Genomic DNA, 25,877 nt, shown 5'->3' on the forward strand with positions numbered 1-25,877 from the left:
TCAGTCACCTACAAGACCAATTGTTACTGCACAAGGAATGTGCGAATGAGCTGACAGCAACATTAAAGGTATACACTATTTTTATGTGTCTGCTGAAGATATCTCGAGGGAAAGTGAATGCATAGAAAAAACATACAAACTTGAAGATCATTCCTGGAATTCGCTCTCACCACGCATTTGTACCAACTGAGGCAAACACAGTGCTCATGAAGATAATTTCAGCAGACGATTTTGGTACCACAGTGTATCTGGTGGAAGCAACAGAAGAATGGCAACATAAGCTTCATAGTGGTGTGTACGTTGCATGCATGTATGACAGTAGGTGGTCAACGAAGTGTCATGTGAAAATAAAGATGTATGTGTGAATTTCATGCTATCAGCTGAGTCCTCTGTGCTGTCATGGCCACTGCAGAAAGATGAAGTCTGGATACCATTCCATGATGCTACCTATACCCTAGAAGTGCCTTTATTACAAGATAGCAGTGGACGTACATACAGACTGAATTATAAATTACCAAAAAGTACTAGCATGTCTTAAAAAGTAAAGAAACGTATGTTGTTTTGAAAGTGTTAGTTCATATAAGTTTCTACAATTTCAAATCATTTATGTTTCACAACATGCACGTATCATTTGCTTACGTAACCTGTTCCACAGGTTTATTATGTTCCTTTTCACTTTGTCTGCATGTCTTTTCTTTACATATTTGAATGCTTAATTTCCTATTACTACTACTGAACTGTAATTTTGACCCACAGAACTGTATTATTTTGTAACAATTAATTTCTTTCTATAACAGGTCGTTTCTTCTTACAGTCTTACAATATATGTTTTCAAGTGCACAACCAGTGTAAATAATTGCACCTGGCGCACACGTACGTCTTTACTTCCATTCTCCATATCCGTTCTAAACCTGAAAGATTACGGACACCTGTTGACAAAGGCCATGATTTACGATGGAAGGAAATACATCAGGGTCTTGAAGTTCACACAAATTGTTTGTTACATAAGTAGCAATGTTTATCCAAAATATCACACTCATATTTAACTGTAAACATAGTTAAATAGGGCTCTGAAAATAAGCAAAAAGTTTGTTTTTTTTTACAATGATATCAACTTTAACCTCCCATAAATCCTGTAAATAAAGTGTAAATAGCTTTGCATTATTGGTGCATATAGTTCACTACCCTGTGAGGTACTGCACAGAAACACAGACACTTGTTTTATCTAGGAAATCTGTGACACGTTAAAGAATGAACTTTATAAACGGTGATGTAAAAAAGTGCTGACTTTGACATTTTATATATCCGAACATAAAATGGTCATGCCACTTTTAACCTATTACTTCATTACAACGATCCATATACAGGGTGCGGCAGCGTTCATGGCGTAATTTGACTTGCGTAGTACAATGACGTACTGCATGAATGCGCGCCAGCTAGTGTTGCATTCGTGTACTAATGAGCTGCCATTTCGAGTGTGACAGTGATATGGAGCGGTGGAGTGCACAGCATTGTGCCTTTGTTGTTGAAAGTTATTTCAAGAATAACGACTCTGTTATTGCTACCCAGCGTCTATTTCGGCAACATTTCAACTTGGGACGTCATGGGAAAGTTCCAGATGGACGGACCATTGTGAGGTGGGTACGTGTATTTCGAACAACAGGTTCTATTTGCAATGGCAAACCGGGAAGAAGTGAAAGAACTGTGCGGACACCAGAAGCCGTGGAAAATGTTCGTGTTACAATATTGCGTAGCCCAAAAATATCTGCTCGTCGTCATTCGCAAACTGTGCATATGTCCGATCGCTCATTCAGGAGAATATTGCACGAAGATCTCCATTTTCACCCATATAAGCTGCAGATTGTTCAGAAAATTAGGCCTCGCGATTGGGTTTCACGAGAAACATTCTGCTTAACCATGCGTGATCTCCGCCAAAATCCACAAATGTTGCACACCATCCTGATGTCAGATGAAGCTCATTTCGAATTATGTGGTTCAGTGAATAAACAGAATATGCGTTATTGGAGTGATGTAAACCCACATGCACTGCACATCAAGCCTTTGCACAGTTCTCACGTTACAGTGTGGTGTGGAGTTGCTTCCTTTGGGATTATTGGCCCTTACTTCTTTGAGGATGACAGCGGCGTTGCTGTAACTGTCATCAGTGAACGCTACCTAAAGATGCTGCAAGACTTCGTTCTTCCCCAATTAGGTATGGTCGATGTGGATGTGGAACAATTATGGTTTCAACGAGAAGGAGCGAGCTCACATACAGCCAGAATTTGCATGGATTTCTTGCGACAAACATTTCCAGGTAGAGAAATTCCCCGTTTTGGTGACATTTCCTGGCCGCTTCGCTCACCTGATCTTTCATGTGCAGACTTTTTCCTTTGGGGCTACCTGAAGCAAGAAGTTTTCCGAACACGTTGTGCCACCATTCCTGAGTTGAAGGATCGCATCAGAACTGCCGTCAGCAATGTCCCAGGGAATACGTTACGCCGAGTTATGGAAAGCTTCCAACGCCATCTAGATGAATGTGTTATGCAGAGGGAGCATCATTTGACAGGAGTCATATTCAAAATGTAATCCACGCAATGGACAATGACTTACACATTAGTAAATGGCATATCTTTAACTATTAATTGACATAAGAGGTAATAAATAAATTACAGTTACTGCCTGATGGTGTGTTTTTAATATCCTACTATGAACGCTGCCGCACCCTGTATTTATTGCAGAAAAAGTTTGACTCATGTAACATAATTAGTAACCGAGTTCTTGCTCATTGAAAACTTAAATAATCAGTGTGTTTAGCAAGTCACGATGCAGACTGCCTCAATTCTAAGTCAATTTCTCAAGAACTGGTAGAGACAGAAAATAACAAAATTACATGGTTTCTTACGTGGGACGTAGGTACCTATGTGCCAAATTTCATCTAAATCCCAGATGGTCGACTGGGGAGTGTTCGACCATTTATAATCGAATAATCCAATAGTGAAACCTTACCATCTTGCAATTTGATCTGTTTACTCTCTTTAATAAAATTTGTTAGAGAAAATTAAATTATTAGAAGTCTTCTCTCTTCCTGCAAAAATAATAAGTCTGAAAATTATAATAAATTGTTTGAAAATCATATGTTCTTTTGGTTATTTCAATAAATTTCTATTCTCATAATTAGATAAGGTTAAAAAGTGCAGTACACACAAGCGAAAGTAATGTGTGGAAGCTATTGGATATTTTTTTGTGTTTTTCTTTTTCAAGATAAATTGCCTTTTCAGCGTTTAGGTCTTGATACATGTTTTGCATGTAAGACAGTTGGCTACATTAAACTTTTATTTCTACTCTTTAGTTGCGAAGAAAAATAAGTTCAGTTATTTTCCGAATGCGTTTGCGTCTTACAATTAACAGAACCCGTGAATTCCTCATGTATGCGACAAACGTCATCTCTGCTATGAAGTCTGGAATATTCCTCTTGTAAGTACTTATTTTACCTCAATATTCCTTCTCCACTTTGGAGAGGTTTTCAGTAAGAAAACTCTGAGTAGAATTATTATTGTAAGATTATTTTAGGTGTAAGTCTCCTTAAGACATGCAACAAATTATACAGCTGAATCGCAATAAACTGCATAATTAAATAAAATTTTGAGTTCTAATTTATTTACATATGCTACAGTCATTCGTTAAAAATCTAAATTTAAATTTTGAAATTCGCTTCAAAATTTAATGTGGCAGAACACATTTTAAACTTCTAACTACAAGAAGGCCTACTTGTTTATTTATCTAATCATATATTATATTTCGAAATATTTTTTCTAATATGTTAATAATGTACGGAATAACTTACATTTTTCCAAATGTCGTTGGCACTATTGGTGGATCGTCCAGCTGGAAAGGAACTGACCATGGAATGTGAAGAGTGGGTGCCAATTCTCGTAGGATCATGTTTCCTAGAATCTTGGCGCAATCATCGTAATATTTATTCGAGTTCTTTACAAAGCTAAAGCCATTAACATCACACACAAAAGATTTTCCATTTGCTCTGAAAATGAAAGAACAAAATATAACTATAAGAAGATCACTAAATGCACCTGACCTAATTAATTAAGGAAATGCTAAATCTCGAATTATGCACTGAAACTTCTCATATATAATCATTTCAGCAACAGATTGCTGCCATCTTCAGTACATACTTTGGAGTCCATTTGCCTTCGTAGTTTCTAAAGAACATATTAGATAATAAGTAATAAGAACATAAGGATAATAAGTAATAGTATAGCATAAAGCTTTCATTATACATAATTTTCTATCAAAAACAAGACAAAAAGAAATACGTAAAGAATTATAACTTCAATAATGATTTTCTTTAATCGGGGATTCTCACTAACGTGTATTAACAGAATATTAATGAACAATTAAAATATCATTAACGACGAAGCTAGTAAATAAAGAATAAGTCTTAATCCCCTATGAGGTTTCAAACCTCGATAGCACAATAACAGGAGGCAAGGTGGCTCAGTGGTAGAGCGCTCAACTCTGGTGCGATGGGTTCCTAATTAGATCCAAGGATAATTGAGTATGTTGTGGACAACATCGTGTTTGTGGGTTCTCTCGGGGTTTTCCTGTTTCATCCCACTTTATCATTCCACAAATTATTACCTGTCACATGAGTTAAAGAAAATCACGAAAACAGTATTCTAATATGAGACACGCAAAACTGTACAATAAATTTATTTTTTTCTTTAGATCACACGTCTTCAGAATCCGTATTGTACAAGGAACATCACTCAAATAATATTTTTGGATGTCTATATGTATGATATTAACGATTTACACATTTTCTTTTTTAAAGATACACTATTTGCGCATAGTACACATAAATTTGCATTACAGTAATACATTAAAATTAGTGTAAACCAACATAATGTGTTACTTACCTCAGCAGATCAAATCCACAAACAGTCTGTTTAAAAGCAAGGCACACTTTTCTTGAGATCAGTTTTTCAGCATTACTAAGTATTACAGGATAGCGAATTTCTTTTCCTTCACTGTCACGTTCCACCTTCCCATCCAGAGCCGGCGATTTACGAGCCTCTGCATGGGCATAGTCTGGGCCAACAGTGTACACCTGAAAAGCCACGATATACATTTAACGTTGTGTGTGAAACAAATAATATAAACAAATAGAATCTCTGAGTTTAAGCAGTAGAGTATACGATACCTCCAGGTACTACAATAATGATAACAAGTGACTTTTGTTTCACATTGTGAAATTATATTAGGTTTACAAACTACAGGCATCTAATATTTTTCAATATTAAAGATATTAGCCAGAAATAAGCCCGGAATGGATCCTATTCTTGGAATGCTGAATCTATAAATAGTTATAGTCTCTCTCTCTCTTACAATTTTCGCTCAATGGAGATCTAATACTGAAACCGGACATGAGAAATTTCTACTATGCCTGTTTTCAATAGAGAAACAGAGATGAAACATGCATTTTGAATGCATAAACAACCAAAAGATACCATTATACAAAATGCTTTATATATATATATATATATATTCTTTGAAAAAACTGTAAGATATAAAAACAAAGAAATTGATTCTCTTTCAAGTAAAAGTCAAGGGTGTGGTGATAAGCGGATCAGATAGCTATAAGAACGGACGGAAGACAACTGCGTTGGACTCTCAGGGTCAGAGAACCAAATGCTAGCAGACATTTTTAAGAAACTAGCTAGGTACATAGGCAAGAAAAGCAGCTAACAACATCTCTGGAAAGAAAATGGGGAGAATCTCTCATTCAACAGTGGATTGGTAACAACTGAATATGATGATATAAAATAATAATAATAATAATAATTATTATAACCACTGACGATAAAGAAAAAGCATACCTGTTACCTGCTGCACTAGCTTACTCAAAAACTCTAATTATATTTTTCTGAAGTTTTGAATTAACTGTGACAGCTTTTTCCAATACGGTTTAGTTGTTCTAAGATATCTAATTTTTATCACACTTTCAGGAATATTATATATATATACCAAGAACAACGATCTCTAAGCATACCTTCACGTCAGTCCCATCTGTTGGCATGAAATCTTCGTAGATGAAAGATCCTGTTTTTCGAACACGTGATTCCGGAGAATATACGCTGCTCCTGCTTCCGATCTGAAAGAAAGAAGAACAAAGAATTAATTCATATAGGTATAAACTTACAAACTTATAAAGAATTTAAATTATTTTATATATACTCATCACACAAGACGTTTCAAAAGTGAAATAGCTACTTTATTATTGTGGTTCTCTAACAACAAGATACTGTAGATAATGATAATGAAATCACATGATACAGACGCAGTTTATTACAAGCAGGATTGTTCTCCTTGTCTAAGGTGAACCGCGCAAAAAATGTTACCTCGTAATGCCAATTCCTCGCTGCAGAAATTAACTCGATCCTTAACTCACTCTTTGATGTCACTCCATGCCCTAAAAGAATCACCTCCAAAGGGATGGCAATACTTCTGTGTTCAATCTAGTCGATCACTGTCGGATACTAAGATGCTATGTAGCCTAATACGAACTGTCTAGTTTATATGTCCAAATAGTCAGGTGACACGTAGAGCTCTTCTACGTGTAGATGTCGTTACACGTTGAGTTCATTGTTAATATCATATTCAATAGATAGTTCTCTTCTGATTCTACTTCTCTAATTACTTCCTTTCTTTGCGTTTTATTATTTCATATAATTATAAAGTAAAGTTATATTAGTTATTAATAAACATAGATAATGTTATAGTACAGTAATATTTTTGTACTAATATTTAGCCGGACATTCAAATCCTACTGGTACTTTTGAGAGGGAAGGGGGCACAAGGTGGCTCAGTGGTAGAGCGCTCACCTCTGGTACGAAGGATCTCTGGTACGAACCCATACTATATGCACTTTTGGAGAACAAAATCGTATCGGTTGTTTTTCTAGTTTCCTCCCACATTTTTATCTTATCATAATCATTAATCATTCGTCTCCTTCAGACTAAAGGGGATAAAAGCACATTGAACGAAAAAAAAATCACTCCCATCTAAAACTAACACTGATTCGCTACTATCGTTATACATCACGTTTCGTTGGTACACTGTAACTAAATAACACATCACCATGGTTAACTGGTTGAGTATAACAGTTATTTGTATGGAAATAGCTCGTCACCATGTATCGATGCAAAGATTAGCCAAAAATGGGCCAATGGCCACTAGCAAATTGAGTTGCTCGATTTATTGATGTATCAAAGCGGACTTTCTAATGTCTCTATAATGGAATGTGAACGTAAAACTGTCAGAAATGTGGTCGCAAAAAGATCTTAATCCAGATGGGCCGGCGACAAGTCTTTCTCCTGGTATAAATAAATATAAATATATTATATATATATATATATATATATATATATATATATATATATATATATATATATATATATACCCATTCTTTGCATGGGGACTGTGTTTGGAAGCTAATGCCTGTGGGAGTACCACCATTCATTTCAGCGACCGCGAAAACTATGGATTTGACACTAATATCGGTCATTTTGGATTACTTTTACATGTCTCGGTATCCCTCCTCCGGTGACCTCAGGCCGGTCCCGATAAACGCCCCTATGAGATCCCCCTGGTTCGAAATTTGAAAAAAAAAAAACTTCGCCTTGATCTGGGGCTTGGACCAAGGTACTCCTGACCAAAATTTGGTAACTCTCGGTCCACTCGTCTGTCCCCAGGCCGCACACAGACAGACAGACAAACACACAAACAAACTCTTTATTTTATTTATATTAGATTAACTAAACCCAATGGGAATTGCTGAACTCGAACCCACTAAGAAAGGAAGAACATTGTAAAGGGAATTTCGTTCAATAGAGTTGGAGCCGAGTATCATAATAGAGGCCAATTCTCACTACAGCATGTCTTCAATGGACTCAAGAACACATAACTGTAGCAGACTATAACGTGTAGTGTACTCTGATAAAACGTGTGTTTGTATTCCAATTATGAAAGGAGTAGTAAACCAAAGTTCAATAAACATTTCATCCAAGCTAGAAGTTCTTAGAGGTATGGAGGTTTCTCGTACCATAACTTGGGTACAGCCATACAGATAAATGTAAACATCAACTAACACTCTCAGGCACCAGCTGTGGCCATTTCTTCAACATCTTCATGATGATATACAGTGAATACTTCCATCTTCCAAAATGACACCCACCGTCGTTTACAGAGCTCAAAGCGCTTGTACATCAGATATCCTGTCCATACAGTATGTTCTGCATTATTATATGCATACTACTGATACTAGATCAACTTTTATTAGAGAAAATAATATTAGTAAGCATAGTTCAATTCTTCCCCAATTCACGTAAATTGGTTATCCAACTATCACATCTGCACTACTCAATCAATTCTGAGCAAATTTTGTATGGTGATGGCAATTACTGATGGAGAAAGATAGGGTAGTCAGATTAGGAATTGCAAGTGCACGGAGGAATAATCACCGAAAGATCAAATTCTTACAGTGAAAAGAGCTCAATCAATCCGGACCAACTTTTGTACGGTGATAATGACTGCTAATAGGAAGGGCAGAGGACGGTTAGGTCGGAATTACATGAGTCATGGCAGAATAAAATAAATAAATACACTTCCTCTCATACACTCCAGTGGAAAGTGAAAAAATGCCAAATCACGTGGAACGGATATATCAATAATGAAACAGAATTTTCGAAATATAGAAAATGGGGGAGAACTTTGTTTTCTTCCCTTATACAAAGTAGTGTGACTTGGATACGTTTCAGTTTGCCAAACACAGTATTTCACATTGATAATTAATAGAAGTGTACCAATACCAATATATATACAAACCTCCGATGTTAACGTCATACATTCCACACCAAGTCAAAACATTCAGAGATACATATATTATAGGGTAGTTCAAGAGTGTGGAAATACCCAAATAGAATGGAGGATTTTAAAATAATTGCAAAAGTAACACTGTAGGTTAGTAATACAGGCGGGGAAGAACTTTTAGGACATGTGATGTCGACGGACGACATCTGCCATCTGCCATCTGTCTTAAAATCTGCCATTTTGAATTTACTTTCATTTTCTTATATGAAAACAATATGTTGTGATATTCAATTCAATTCTGGTGTTTCTGTTTGCTTTACCACTTACCATAACGAAGTTATGACTTTTCATTTTGCTGTATCGTTTTAGGTGACCAAGAAACGTGGCTATGATGCAAGCAGAACGTGGAGACCATTTTGATGTCAGGAAAGCGAAACACAAGGGTCATTGCTGACGATTTTAACACCGTCAGCCAGACAGGGCACCCATTAGCCATACAACAGCAACCAAGTTTATCAAGAAATTTTGTCAAACAGGGTCGTAAGCAACAAACCAAACTCAAGCAGGCCATGCACGCGACTGACGAAACAACGTCAATAGCAGTATTGACATCATTTAGCAAGAGTCCGAATCGAAGCACTCGTCCTTTGTCGCAGGAAAGTGGTATTAGTCACACATCCATCATGCCTGTTTTGTCCCTGCGCACCCCTACAAGCTATAACTGCATCAGCACCAGTTAGAGAATGACTCCGTTTGGTGTTTGGAATTTGTGGAATCCGCAACAGAGCAAATAGGCCAAAATCCCCGTTTCGCCTACGACGTCTTATTCACAAATGAGTCAAACTTTAACATTTCTGGTTCGGTGAACAAACAGAATTTTCGCTATTGGTTGGAAACCAATCCCTACTGGTGTGAAGCATCTGCTGGAGTTCCTGGAAAAGTAATGGTGTGATGTGGTGTGGGAGACCCGTGTTGTGGGTCCTTTGTTTATCATATAAGTATAGGCTCTTAGGATGTTCACAGCTCATTTTTTCTTTTCAAGTTACAAAACAGCTAGTAAGCACAAGAACGTTTTCTTCTTTTTCTCTCTATTCTCGTTCAAGCGCCCAGGCTGCGATTTCCTAATAAGGAGGCCTTCTACGTTTGTGCAGTGATGTATATCTAAAAATAATTTTTACGTCCTATGTATGGCAGTTCTTGCCCAAGTGGAAAACTGTCAACTGAAGAGAAGAAAAACAGTAAGAAAATAGTTCCTTGTAAAAACCGTTTATTCCCGTTTTAGTGAAAATCTAAAGGCGTTAATCATGCCATGTGACAATTAATCTTTTCCTAGTAATATGAAAAAACAGAAACAACGATTTCACTCATCTTCTCATATCTGTCCGCCCACCTATAATGTCAGCAAGTGTGTGGCAACTCTGTGTGAGAAGGAGTTACTCTCCACTGGGCGCTCAAGAAGATCATGGCAGAAAATCAAGACAAGAAATAATGTATGTGAAAACTAACCTAAATATCTTATTAAAAATCAGTTCTAACATGTAGGTCAAAACTTAAAGAATGCCTGAAACCGATTGTTTTAACCCTTTCACAGAGGAAGTCGAATTTTGTCGACAGAACCAAATTTCCTTAACATGCGAATGTCGATTATAGTTGACGTGTTAAAATTTGTTTGTCCGTATATTGGCTTTGTCGAGAGTAGTCGCCAAAGTTGTACCGTTCATTTTTGTTTGTGTTCTATTGTTTTCGATAAACAATAGAAATCACACAGAAAACCTTTGGCGACTACAATCGACAAACCCAAGATACAGACAAATTTTAACACGTCGACTATAATCGACATTCGCAGGTTAGGGAAATTTTTTTCCGTCGCCTTCCACAGTGAAAGGGTTAAGGTCGTTGTGACATGGCTTGGATTTTTGAAAATGTTCGACTGAAGGCAAAGAAAGGAACATTGTTCGCGTCTCGCTTTTCTCGAGTGTCGTATGTTTTACGGGCACAAAATAATCATTGAAATTCTTTACTATATCTTGTCTCTGAATCAACAATAGTGAAATTCCATTCAAAGTATAATGTTTGTCTGGTGATACTATTTCTTTTGATTAATCAAGTGAATTCCTTTTTTGTGTGAAAGTGTGACGCATAAGAAAATATGTTTGGTGTTTAAAATCCTTCTTTTTAATTTTCAATTGTGAATATTACATTCATAACAATGTGATTCAGTTATAGTAATTTCATACTACTACTTTTTTTTTAAGTGATGCTTTCATAAGTGTCTACAGGTAAGATCAAGTTAAATGAAATACAGTGATGTGATCTTGCTGACAATGCTACTGATTCTGTCCACGGTCCCTGAATGGACTCTAGAGATAGTCAGTTTGACCCTGATGACCTGTATTACTCCTGCCAATCTTTTATGTGTTAATCACACATTTACATTTAATTCTTACTAAGGAATCGAACTACAGGGTGTCCAATATAAAATGCAACCCGGAGTTTGGGATAGTAGAACTTTTGAGCCTTAAGTGATATACGAATACTGGTTATACCAAAATGAAGCCTTGTTCATGCATATATTTTTAAACTAGGAAACAACGATTGAAGTACACTAGGAACCACACAGTATTACCAGATGTAACCGAAGTTTTTTTTTTTTTTTTTTTTTTTTTTTTTTTTTTTTTTTTTTTTTTGCAAAACATGTAAATTGACTCATAACTTATACTGTCGTATGGATGTTCTGTCGTTAATTTTCAGCTTGTTTAGTTGGAGTAGCTTGGAAACTATGGAACAGAAAAAAGAATTTTTCATTTCCACTTATATCTAATCGGATGAGGCCTCTGTAAGGGGGAACTAGGGAAATCGTAGTTTTTATAAATTAACACTCTGAATTGGCAACTTTGCTGATGTTTCAGTGCATCAAAAGGTGTGTTAAGGATCTGTCTACATTATGCAATTCCTGAAAACAATGAAAAACAAACTGTGAAATTATCATGATAAAACGTTTACTTACATGCACCCGGCAACACTGCTACTATCAGAAATGAGTTACCAGCTCTACAGCGAATGCTGGGAGTGTCCCCTGTTTTGATTCAAACACTGGTTCACACGTTTCACCAGGTGGGCAGCAGCTTTATTGAGATTAGAAGTGTCAATGTTCTCAATGGCACTACGAATGTTCGTTTCCAGGTCTTGAATAGTTCGAGAATCGTTCTTGTATACCTCTTGCTTTAAATAGCTTCATAGAAATGAATCGCAGTGTTGCCGGGTGCTTGTAAGTAAAAAATTTATCATGATAATTTCAAAGTTTGTTTTTCATTGTTTTCAGGAATTGCATAATGTAGACAGATCCTTAACACACCTTTTGATGCACTGAAACATCAGCAGGGTTACCAATTCAGAGTGTTAATTTATGAAAACTACGATTTTTCCAGTTCCCCCTTAGAGAGGTCTCATCCGATTAGTTATCAGTGGAAATGAAAAATTCTTTTTTCTGTTCCATACTTTCCAAGCTACTCCAACTAAACAAGCTGAAAATTAACGACAGAACATCCATACGTATGAGTTGTGAGTCAATTTACATGTTTTGCAATAATAATAATAATAATAATAATAATAATAATAATATTATTATTATTATTATTATTATTATTATTATTAAGAAGAAGAAGAAGAAGAAGAAGAAGAAGAAGAAATAAAAAAATTGATTTACACCTTCGGTTACATCTGGTAACAGTGTGTGGTTCCTAGTGTACTTCAATCGTTGCTTCCTAGTTTAAAAATATATGCATGAACAAGGCTTCATTTTGGTATAACCATTATTCGTATATCACTTAAGGTTCAAAAGTTCTACTATCCCAAACTCCGGGTTTCATTGTATATTGAACACCCTGTAGATAACACCGTATGATTTGGTAGAGGAATCGGAACCTGTATGATTTTACTCATCACGAAAGGGAACGGTGACATATGAATCGAACCCCATGATAAGAATGTTATTATTTAGCCCTCTATTGAACAGAAATACACAGGATCGAATCTACTAATGTTATAATCAATGTTAATTTAACAGCAATCGAGTATCGTCGAATATTGGAAGAAGATATCTTGCCATCTCTCTTATCTGCAGATGAGACATACCGTCTTCTAACACCACGGTGGTGTTCCTCTGTATCGTGTTGCTAGAAGACAGTGGTAATTGTGTTCGTGAATATTTGGATGTACAGTTTCCCAATTCGTAGATTGAAAGACGTGGTGCTATGGAGTGGCCACCACGTTCCCTTGACCCAACTCCCCATGATTTTTATCTTTGGGGACATCTCGAGTCCATTGTATATTCAATTAAATTCGGGATATTGAACGACTAAAGGAACGCATAAGAAACGCATGTGCAAGCATTTCGAGCAAGCTTTTCGGGTGAATGGGAAAAAAGAGTGATTGACAATTCAACGGAATGGGCAACACATCGAACACATCCTTTAATCGGGAGAAATATGTGGTATGAGTGACCTTGTGAAAACCAAAACACACTCATAACATTGTTATGGTAAGTGATAAGGCAAAAAGAACCAGCACAATTGAGTTCCTGAGAAAATTTCAGATGAGAACAAGGTATCACAACATACGGTTTCCATTTAAGAAAATGAAAGTTAATTCAAAATGACTGATTTCAAGATGGCAGTCATCGACATTACATGTTCTAAAAGTTTTCTCCCCACCTGTACTACTAACCTGCCGTGTTACTTCCACAACACTTTTAAAATCTTGCCTTTTATTTGGTTGTTTCCACACTTTTGGACCACCCTGTATATTACGAACACGAATAGCCCTAGAGATTGTTTTGTCACCTAAAACATTATTTACTTTCTTTCTTAGGATAAACTATTAGCTGAATTTCTACAAACCACATCTTCCATAATACAGTATACCCATTCATCCAAGAAAATCTATTCTTAGAGACCTCCAAGCAAAAGTGTCAAAGATTTCAGAAGACTATTTGTGTCGCTGATGTTAATGATAATCTGACGTCATTGATCTAACTTTACAATAGCTTTCTTTTTTAAAATTGTAATCTTTTCAACTAATAAAAAAAAAATGGACAAATGCTTGATCAATCACTAAGAGTAATGGTCAATCATAGGAAAGAAAAATAATGTCAACTTTTTGTGGGCGTATTTTGCCAGCATAAATAAACTGTCTAGTAACTAACCACCTTGGACAGGCTAATGATAAAAAAGGACAAATACAACATACGTGTTGGTGCAGCGAAACGGGAAAATTTCAATTGACGTAAAATGCACAACTAAAAACAACAAACATACATTTAATGATGGAAATGTATGTACAAAGTATGCTATTAACAACGGCACTCACATGTCACTCTACCTGTTGAAGACAACATCGAAAATATGTGTTTCATCTTGGTATACGGAAACTTCTGGAATGCTCGGTGTATCCAGTCTCGAGACATGTCAATGATTTCTTCTTTAATCTTTCGTTTTTTGTTTCAGTTCGCAGTTGTTGTAGGATGTGTACTATGCACTTTGTTTGCGAGATGTCCTCACACAAAGAAATCGCAAATATTGAGTTCAGGACCTCTCGGAAGTCATGGAATATCACCGTTACGTGAAATGACTCGCATTTCAGCGAACCTGCGTTTCGTACCACTCAAATGCTCCATCATTAGTAAATAGCAAAGCCTTCTTCATCCTGCATCATTCCCGAACAAATGCCGGTATTTACAGTGTTACAAGTCCTAGATTTAAAATTATCCTTTCTTTCCCCACTCTCTCTATATATAATGTTGTAATTTAATCACCCATATATTCCATTATAGTATCTTAAATACCAGCAGCAGCACTTAAAACTCTTTGAATATATTTTCCTGTCAATAATAATTTCATTTTACCTTTGCCAGAAACAATGCAGAAAGCGAATTAAATATAATCTGCATGACACGCTTCTACATTCATTCCTCTTGCCTATAAAACACGAAACTTAAAGAAAACGCACATATCATTTGTCTACATCACGAACCACCAAGGATGTTATAAAATATCCTTGCTATTTTATAACATCCTTGCAAACAACAGCCACTGACTCTAGTGTTAAAAAAATAAATTAAAAAATCGTGAATTGAGACTTAATTACTGGGTGGATATTTTGCAAATGATAAAAAAATGATTTATATAATAACATATATTTCTGGGCGAGAGAATTATTGAGCCCTACGTATACAGCAAAATAATCATTTTTGGTTACATTTGAGTGAAAAGTATGACAATTATATTTTGTATACTAAACTATAGCTAAACTACCTATAACTAAAGTACCTATAACTAAAGTTGTCGTAGCTGATTACCCAAAACTTTGTTTTAGATTTTCGGAATGTTTAGCTTTTGCCGTCGTTTCCTTGTCAACTTGACTTTGCTTTCAAGGTTACTAACGCGTAACCTTGAATTTAGCTGGGCTGAATGCGCACACACCACTGCACTGACGTGAACAATCCTGCCTATGAGAGCAGCATTCACAAACGTGCACATGCACACGAGCGCAAGAAATGTGAAGAGATGTTTCTTGTTCTGATTTCCGGTGGACGGAGGACCACAAATGATTATGCAAAAGGGAGTGATGTGTTTATGTGCTGTATTTATAAAATACACATCACATCCACTGCTAATGAACTGTATAATTCCATATCACTGTTCCAAACCGGTATATCGTAAGGAACAAAAAAATATATATAAACTAACGAACGTTCTAGTTCACCAATAACCTTGGAGAACCACAAATGATTATGCAAAAGGAGCGATAATGAACTGTAAATGATTATAAAATCCATTGCACTGATTCTGCCCGGAACATCATGAAGGAACAAGAAATAATACGACTAGCGAATGTTTTAGATGTTACTTGCCTGCGTTCTTATACAAAAGGACATGCATTTAATATGAAACATTTGACTTACTTTATTAAAGAATATGTTCATGTATAGCTTTCATATTAATTAGTATGACGAATTACTTATACTTGAATCTTCTTGATAGGAATGTAACAAATATTTGATAAAACTCTTGGTCCTGCTGGACTTTCATACCACATTGTCACAATGCGCTGACACATACACTGGAGCACTCTAAAGCACTGTTGTCAGTCAATGCAAATACTAAGAAATCTCTAAAAAAAATCACTAAACAACATACAAGAAGTGAAACTAATATAAATAAAAAATGTACACATACAAACTTATCCAGCGTCCATGTCATGTAATTTGCGGCAAATTGTGATTGTCGACACAGGTTGTGGAAGGTGCTGCTTGAGTTCCTTCGTTACTTGCATGACGGTTCTGAGTGACAGTTCACATTGATTCTTGGCGGGATCTGTCACTGAGGGTTATCTTTCAATCACTGTGTCTATTTGCTGATGTTTTTTGTCGTGAGCTTTGTAGGCGCCATAGTTTGTAACAATATCCCTTGCTATATACTCAATACAATTGCCACTTTCGGCACGCTTGCACAAAATAACCGAGCATTAACATTTGCCATTTTTGGAAATCAGAGATGTTGCTCGTTTTACACTATCACCGTATGCTCATTTCTCTGCACACTCCGTTCTACTGCTTCATGCATAGTATGGAGGGGTGCCCTAACATATCACTACCAAAAGCGTTTCGCTGTAGACGCCGCCAGACATCTGACGTGTTTCCAACTCCAGGTGTTTCCATCAAATTGATATGTAACTGTATATATGCCAACAACAACGCATAATGATGATGAAGTGGAGTAAGTGTATGAAGCGATTGAAAACGTAAAGAAAGATGCAAAAGGAAAAGAAAATCTGATCCTGGAAGAAATCAACCAGGAATAGCCATACCCAAAAAACACTGCGACGGAAATATTGCGTCACAAAGAGAAAATAGCAAGGAAAAAATGGATCACCACGGAAATTCTGGAATTAATGAATGAGAGGAGGAAACTAAAGAATATTAACAATTACAACACTAAGGAGAAGTATAAAAGAACAAGAAATAAGAACACTGGAAAATGAAGACTTGCCAAGGAGTAAATGCGAAACAATGTGAACAGAAAAGGCTATGAACACACGGAAAGTAGATATAGCTTACAGAAAGAACAAGAGGAAACTTCCAACCACGAACAGTAGTGTGTTAAAATAAGGAAAACCTATGACTAAAGGTCAAAGTAAATTCTGCTAACATAAAGAAGATCAAGCCTAGAAGTTTCAATTTCGTCTGGTAGATGTCAATCGCTGGAGGATGTTTGCTGCTATCTAATGTGATGATATTTAACTTCTAGCATTTTAGAATAACACCTTTGTTTCAATAGTAGAAAATGGGATATAGATAACACTGTTCGACAAAATTCAACTTCAAAACATTTTTCTGCATGAAAGCAGGTGATCCTTATAGTTTTCGAGCTGCTGAAAACGAATCTGATCTTAATTTTGGTCCTGCACCCTCAGATTTTGAAATAATGTCAGTTATAGTAGATTTTGGTTAAAATTTTAAGAAAATCGCAGAAGGGCAGGTTTGAAGCCTCTCTACTACTTTTCTAACTATCCCAGAATAACAAATGATACCTCGTTGGAAAGGGCATGGAACACACATTCCAACGGTAAACATTTATTACCCATCGCGTTCAATGTGTAGAAGAAGAAAAATATTGAAAAAACTGGGAAAACGGGTTTTTTCAAGAAATTTAGAGAAGTTTGCAACACTGACAGTCACGCTACGCAAATATAAGCTCAGTAACCTATATCTCATGCATTCAGTGTGCTATATTAAAAACTCAAAGAGATATCTCAAACACAAGGAAAGTAAAACAGTGTGAAAGTAATTTTAAAAGGAGGGAAAATTTAATATTTGGAGAAATTGAAAAATTTGCAACACTTACACTTGCGATACTCACACATAAGCTCAGTAACACACATCCAATACATTGATTATATTAAAAGTCATGGAGATTGCTGTTTACTAGGCGAGAAAAAAAAATTGGTTAACTCGAGTAAACAAAGAAATTATGTAAAATATGAATATTCACATTGTGATATAGAAATATATATGTGACCAAAAAACACTACATATGATTCATCTAGTTCATTGTTTTGTGTTTGACCTTATTCCTGTGGGTGTCTTCGTTGTCCCTAACCAATCCCCAACAATAGTCCGCAAGCATATTCGGTTTCCATCCACTTTGGTAACGTCTTTCCATTGCTGCTATTTTTTGGTGAAACTATTCGCCATGCTCATCACTTACGTCGCCGAGATTCGGTGGAAAGAAGTCTAGATGACTGTGTAGAAAGTGAATTATCATCGACATGTTGTATGCATACTTTCCGTAATTATTCAGCAAGTTGTCCAAGAGTGTTTTTGTAGTTATCATCCTTTGTCTTGCTTAAGAATCCGGAACACAAACTCTTGAATGATACCCAACACTGCAGCTTAAGAGGGCTAAGCGCTGCATCAAAGTTATGGTCCCGCATTAGATCTCTTATCTGGGTGTCGACAAACACACCAGCCTTCACTTTGTTAGCGCTGAGATTCGGAAATTTAGTGTCAAATACTAAAATCCAGTTCTACTCTTGTCCATTCCAACCACAAAAGATTTCATAAGGCCAAGTTTTATATGGAGTGGAGGAAGATATGCAGTGATTTATTTGTGGATTTTGTAGAAGGGGGGAATGTTTATGAAAGATTGTGTTCCGTATAACAGAACAAGTATAAAGTCAGGTTGGGACAACGTTATTAAACCTATATATTTTGAAATTATGGTAGGGCCTACTAGTTTCATAGCCAGTTTCCAAGTTCATAATTTTTTCATTAAAAAAACAATTTTATGATAAATATTGGTAGGGACGTTAGATAAAATTTGGTTAGGTAGATGAGATCACATTCGTTACTTGCCTTGCTACTTTTCATCCTACTGCTGAGGACAAGTGTGCAGCATCCAGCAAAAGCCCTATACTTACATTGCAACCTGCATAACTTGTCATAACAAGTGTCACACTCCTACGTAAAACTGTTTTGTTATGACAAGTAATTCATTAGTCCATTCTTATTAGGCATTTGAAGACGAAATTCATTGCCCGAACAATAAATACTACAAAAGTTAAGAGTTTACTTTTTTGCATAACAGTGATAAGTGCACATACACTTGAATCTAATTTTATTAAATAGAAGGGGAAAGACGGTGCTAAATTTCATTCTTCATACCATAAATAAGTTTTAGTACCAGTAGAATTAATAGTAGTCACACCGTACCTCACTTTAGAATAGTGAAGCAATAGGAGATTGGTTTAAACAGCCTCACCACGTACATCAAAAACTTTAGTAATACGTATTATAGAAGCGAATACTTAGTTCTCCTGATATTAATTCGATTTCTCGTGTTCTACGAGGATATTGAGTAAACACCGTGTAATCGTTCTACAAAGTTTTGAAAATGAACCATATCTGAAACCGTATTAACAGCGTTGTGAACAACCAGTTCCATCTTCTGACTTATGTAGTAAAACCAGGGGCGTCATTTAGGGAAGAAGGGAGGGGCAATTGCCCCCCCCTGAGTTTGAGGTTTATATAGATTTTATCAATAGAATAGTAGAAAATCAGTGAAAAACGCAAAATTTTACTTATATCAAGGGAAATGTGAAATGACGCTCCTGAGTAAAACACGAGTAAATTGGTGTCTAATTCTCGCTGCAGTAAAGAGACAGCATCATTTATTCCGCCTTGTATGTTACTGGTGCTCTCAGACAAACTGCCATAAGTCTTTCCCGTAATATCGTTTTGGAAAGATTCATACGGGTTCACATAATCACGGAATCACAAACTTCTCTGCCTGTATTGCCTGTAACTCAAATAATCCTAAAATTATATTGATACATATGTGATTAACTACAGTACGGATATACACAATGAGAACTGATTTATGAGACACAGTGGAGGATTCATCCACCATTAGCTCGAAGGGTTCAACGGAACGCGCAAGGTATTCGGCCAGTTTGCCTTTATTTCTGTAGCTAAAAGTCAATAATATTTGCACATGTAACATAGCAGTAAAGAACTTGTCCAAGGTCCATTAAATTTATTTCTTGTAGATGTGGGAGCATCGTAAACGATAGACGATTTTGGACAATAACGTAGGCAGTCCTAAATATCGTGTGTTTTTAACACGAATTTCATTCACAATTTTCCACCTGTCTTCTGCATTTGCCATTGAAACCTATATTTCTTCCCTATCCCTTTGTTCACATATTGACATATGAACATTTTTTGTGTGCAATAGACTTTTCGTAGTCAAGAACTTTATAAAAACGTTTCTTTGATGCTTTTGCAATAATATCGTTGCACCATACACTTTGTACATTTATTCTTCTTTCTGTATGAATACCGAAATAAAATTAAATCTCCAAGTTTTACGTCCCACGTTTATGCCGGTTCGGCTAAAGGAGACGGTGATGATGAAAAATGAACGAAATGGTGGAATGAAGAAAGTGGAAAGAAACAGAAGAACCCCGAGAAAACTCACGCACTGTATCAATACCGAGTTTACGAACGGAAGCACATAGCTATAATACACACAACGCGAATGTCATTAGTATTTTGTTTAACACCTAGCCACGTCGTTTAATTTTCCAGCTTGCAAATTGTTTTTGATCACATATTGAAGAGAACAAGCCACTGGGGCTAGAAATAACCTTACCATTATTAACACTAGGTCCCGAATCATTTTCATTTTTTCTGATGAGATATCTCTAATGTGATTTCGGACGTTGCACTATCTTCAAAGCCTCTTACTTTGTGTGCTGGAATTACTTGCCTCATCGTCAGGAGCTTTTCTTTTGTTAAAATATAGTCTAATATCCATTTCCTTTTGTTCTTTTTAACGTGCTTGTCAACGAAAAAGATACCAATTCACAACTGCTATGACTGCTCACTGATTACTGAAAACGTTGTATTATTATTATTATTATTATTATTATTACTGTGCTACTCAGATTAAGAATGATAAGCAGTGATGCCAGTTGAAAGAATTTTTCTTCGGGAAGCAATTCTATAAACAAGATCAACACAGCTCGCCTTAGAAAGGGGGAAAATATCTTCCCAGGCTGGGAAGACTGAATTAAATCTAGAGACAGGGAAGTCAAACTTAGAAGGGGGGAAATTCCCAGGCTTCCCTGGCTACAAATAAATCCCTGAAGATATGTGTCTTCAGATTTAACTAGAGAGGGGTTGCAACATTCTTAACACCTATTTGCATTGTACTGCGTCGTGGTCATTCTTTCCTCTGGTAGTGACTGTCTCGGTCTCGAGAGTCCCATTCGCATAAGAAACAGCAATGCTTCGTGTATCCATTCTGTAGTCCTGTAAGTATGCTATAACTTTGAAATCGGCAACAATGTGCCACTTAAAAACATTGTACTGAACTTTTTCTAATACAAGTTTCATTATGTCATACCTTTCTTTCACCTGTGTATCATAAGCAATTGGTACAGTTGGGAGAATATTACCATTATTTATTAAAACTGCCTTAAGACTGCTCTTTCAGGAGTCTATAAAAAGTCTCCACTACCCCACTACCATGCCACATGTGTCGTACCAAGAGCAGCAAACAAACCATTGACATCAGAACAAAAACAAAGTGTATCTTCCTGTTGAAAAAAAAAACTGTGAATGGTGCATGTCGTTTCCTATATGAACAAACGGCGGCACTTACGTCAAGTAAATTCCATTGTTTAAATCTGGATCCAAGAATTTCAACCTGCCACTAGGTTAGTTTCAAATCTCGAACAAGGTCATTTAAATCACTTTGTGTTACAAAATGTGGGTTGTTTCTCTCTTCAAATTCAAAATCTGACCCTGAGCTCTTCGATTCTGAAGAAGCTACGTTTGTTTTCTCCTCTTCCAGAGACCATATTGCTGGAGGTACAGGAATTGGAACATTATCACAGTGTTTGACAGGTCTTATTGGAATCGAAATATTGTCAGGATTTTTTTTTTTTTTTTTTTTTTTTTTTTTTTTCCTTTCCTTTCATGCCTTGAATGTATAAAGCACAGAAGTAGCAGTCACTTACGTGGTCGGCTGGCTCACGCCATATCTTCGGAACTCCAAATGACATTTTACCTTGACGTTTGTTATTCAGCCACGACCGGAAATACCAAGCACACTTATTACATATTGTACTAAGTACCCACTGCCTATCTTCATCAATTTTGCTGTCGAGTATATAGTTCGTGAGCCTTCTTCGCCAAAAGTATTAATTTTTCCCTCTTAGCCTTAATTATGTATTCTCCACAGATATAACAAAAAATATCTGAGTGGGTAACAATCTCGAGGCATTGTGACAGTCACAAAAACACTTACACGATAGGAAGACGTGCACAAACTCCCTGCCCCACGCTCAAACCTTCAGACAACTGAGCAACAGTAGAGTGGTGACTGGGAGGGAGGAAAAATACAATGTTGGCAGGCTTCAATAGGCCACTTTTTTCTCACAAATTGGAATACAGGATGTAATTCAAGATATTCTGACCATATTTCTTTTTGCCATAAAAAAGCTGAAATTTTTCAAAACAATCGTTGACAATTTACATACATGGTAACTTCATTTAGCGAAATTTTCTAAACTTCTGTTCAGGTAACATCTATGAGTATTTTACCTGAATGTATTAGGTGTTCGTTACTGAGCTTATGTGTGAGTATCACAACTGTAATGTTGCAAACTTTTCTCAATTTCTCCAAATATTAAATTTTCCCGGTTTTTAAAAATTACTTCCACACTATTTTACTCCCCTTGTGTTTGAGCTCTGATTTTTTTAATATAGCACATTTGAATGTATATGGTATGGGTTACTGAGCTTATGTTTGCTTAGCGTGACTGTCAGTGTTGCAAACTTCTCTAAATTTCTTCAAAAACCCGTTTTTCCAGTTTTTTCAATATTTTTCTTCTTCTTCTTCTACAAATTGAGCGCGATGGATCCTAAATGTTTACCGTTGGAATTTGTGTTCCATACTCTTTCCAAAGAGGTATCATTTGTTATTCTGGGATAGTTAGGAAAGGAGTAGAGAGGCTTCAAACCTGAAGTTCTGTGATGTCCTTAAAATTTTAACCAAAATCTACTATAACTGACATTATTTCAAAATCTGAGGGTGCAGAGCCAAATTTAAGATCAGATTCGTTTTCAGCAGCTCGAAAACTATAAGGAACACTTTGTTTCATGGAAGAAAATTTTTCACTGTCGACCAGTGTAACCAGTTAGCCATGTGAAGAAGTTAACAGACTGAATCTATAAACGAACTTATGCTTGATAATCATCGTAGCTATCGATTACAAAAAAACATTAATATAAAAATTCGCTTCCATTCAAGAGTTATCGTGTCGAGTAACGTGCATACGTACAAACATTACAATTTATAAATCCCATTTGTGTGATCCGTAAAAAAGTAAAAGCATAAAAGGAATGTTTCAGAGGAACTGTAAAATATGCAGGAAATAGAAGAGGAGACATGAGAAGACTTTATACTCAGATCAAAAGTATGATAAAGCATTAAAAGATATAAATTGTGGAAAAGCTCCATCTGTAGATGATATACCAACCGAAATAATACAAAATGCGGGGTATGATATCCAGGACAGGATGTAAATAAATTAACACTACTTCTGAATAAAGGGAGATTTCTTTAGACTTTCAGAGGAGCCAATTAGTAGCATTTGTGAACTTGGAGAAAGTGTCTGACGCTGTAGAAAGGAACGAAAGATTCAAGATTCTGAAGGAATTAGGAATAAACTATAAGATGCGAAGTAAAAAAATTACTCTATACAACAAAAGAAAAATACAGATGGTGATCAGAAAAATGGAAACACCTGTAGTTGGCAACACGTTAAATGTATGGATTGGCAGTAGTGTCGTGGCGCCCGCAGCGCCAGACCGCTGGTGGTGGTGTGTTAGGTCGGTCTCCATACTACGTCAGGCGCAGTGGAACAGCAGTGTCCAGTGGCTGCAGCAGACGGAGGTAGTGTAAAATGGGAGACCTCTCAGATTTTCAAAGAGGGCAAATTGTTGGTGCGCGGTTATGTGGAGTGAGTGTGACGGCAGTGGCTACTGTGTTAGGTGTATCGCGTGGGACAGTGTCGAAGGTGATGACGGCCTACACAACACACGGGAAAACCACATCGGGGAAGCGGAACAGTGGGCGGAAGAAAATCATGAGTGACAGGTCACGCCGGGTATTAAAGCGCATTGTCACGCAGAACCGTCGTGGCACTGCGGAGCAAGTGACGGAGGAACTCAATCAGCACCTCCCCCACCCTGTTTCGACAATCACAGTCCGCCGCGAATTACATGACATGAACTTACGGGGTAGTGTTGCACGGGCCAATCCGCTCATCAGGGACCATAACGCTTTCGCACGCCGCAAATGGTGCCGCGACCATGCAACTTGGACCGTTGAGGACTGGAAACGTGTGATATGGTCGGATGAGTCATCCTTCACCCTATTCCCAACCACGGGCCGTGTTTATGTGTGGAGAACGCCCAAAGAAGCTTATGATCTGCAGTGTCTCCGCCCAACTGTGAAACATGGCGGCGCTCGGTGATGCTGTGGGCCACCATATCATGGTTTTCATTGGGTCCTGTGGTCACACTTAGCGGACGAATCACTGCCAACAATTATGTCGCAATTTTAGGAGACCACTTGCATCCTATGGTCCGGATGTTGTTCCCGGACAATGACGCCATCTTCCAGGATGATAATGCACCCATTCACACAGCTGGCGTTTTTGCAGCGTGGTTTGAGGAACATCGGGATGAAGTTCAACACCTCCCCTGGCCCGCCCAATCCCCAGATCTCAACATAATTGAACATCTGTGGTCCGTCTTGGAAAGACGACTCCGGCGACGATTTCCACCTCCATCCTCTCTCACAGAACTGGCCGATGTCCTGCACGAAAAATGGTGTAAAATTCCACTTGCTACCATTCACGACCTCTATGCCTCCATCCCACGTCGCATCAAGGCTGTTCTGAAGGCGATAGGTGGCCCGACACCATATTAATCTGGTAAGTTGCAATTTCGTTCAGGTGTTTCCATTTTTCTGATCACCATCTGTATTTACTCTATACAAGAACAAATGGCAACAATTGGGTAAAAGGAGAGAGATATAACCAACAATTCAGAAAGAAGTAAGGCAAAGACGCTTATTATCAACAACCAATTTTATTTAATCAGTATATTGAAGAAGAAATAAACGAAATCAAGGGCAGTCACAGCCCAGGAATAACTGTTCATGTATAGAATAAACATACACGCTTAGATTTGTGGACGATATCGCGTTTTTGGCAGAAAGTGAGAAAACAATTTAGAGGCAGGTTTAAACGGAATGCAACAAGTACTTCGCAGCAAATTCAACATGAAGATCAAGAAAAGCAAAACAAAAGTTGAGACACGCAAGCAAGAAACTACAAGAAAAGTGAAGACCAAAACAGAAGATTACCTGGTAGAAGAAATGCAGGAATTCAGTTACTTAGGAAATAAAGTGTGCAAATAAGATATGAAACTTAGAATAGCTCAGGCGAAGAAGGTTTTCGAAGAACAAACGCTTCTAGTTGGGTACATCGAGAGAAATGCTGTTTGAGGCTTTTAGCCAGGAACTCAAGAAAAGGCTGATGTATGCACATGTATGAAGCGTGACGTTGTATTAATGTGAGGCATGGACTCTAGGAGAAGAAAAACGCAGAATGGGAGACTTCGAAATGTGATTCTATAAAAAAAAGATTGAAAACGAGATGAGTGGAAAAGGTATCAAATAAAAGAGCATTGCAAATGATAGGAGAAAACAGGCCCGCAACTAGAGGAGGCCTGTCCCACCTAAACTTTTCGTGGCTCCTCCAGACCTCAATACAAAATGCTATCATTAATAAACAATATATATATATATATATATATATATATATATATATATATATATATACGTAAGATAATT

At 36.9% G+C, this 25,877-nt stretch overlaps 1 protein-coding gene across 22 annotated transcripts in view; it reads right to left on the reverse strand.

Annotated features, from left to right (window-relative positions):
• l(1)G0196 (inositol hexakisphosphate and diphosphoinositol-pentakisphosphate kinase) overlaps positions 1-25,877 on the reverse strand; it is a 331,048-nt gene that overhangs the window by 178,303 nt on the left and 126,868 nt on the right. For all 22 annotated transcript variants that reach the window (XM_081736359.1, XM_081736372.1, XM_081736379.1 and 19 more), the window contains 3 exons: positions 6,068-6,169; positions 4,935-5,125; positions 3,845-4,039 (listed from right to left, as the gene is read on the reverse strand). In XM_081736359.1, coding sequence (XP_081592485.1) covers positions 3,845-4,039; positions 4,935-5,125; positions 6,068-6,169 — 488 coding nt within the window. The remainder of the gene's footprint in view (positions 1-3,844; positions 4,040-4,934; positions 5,126-6,067; positions 6,170-25,877) is intronic.

This window comes from Thermobia domestica, chromosome 13 (genome assembly GCF_964235325.1).
Source record: "Thermobia domestica chromosome 13, izTheDome1.hap1.1, whole genome shotgun sequence".
In the NCBI taxonomy this organism is placed as follows: Eukaryota; Metazoa; Arthropoda; class Insecta; order Zygentoma; family Lepismatidae; genus Thermobia; species Thermobia domestica.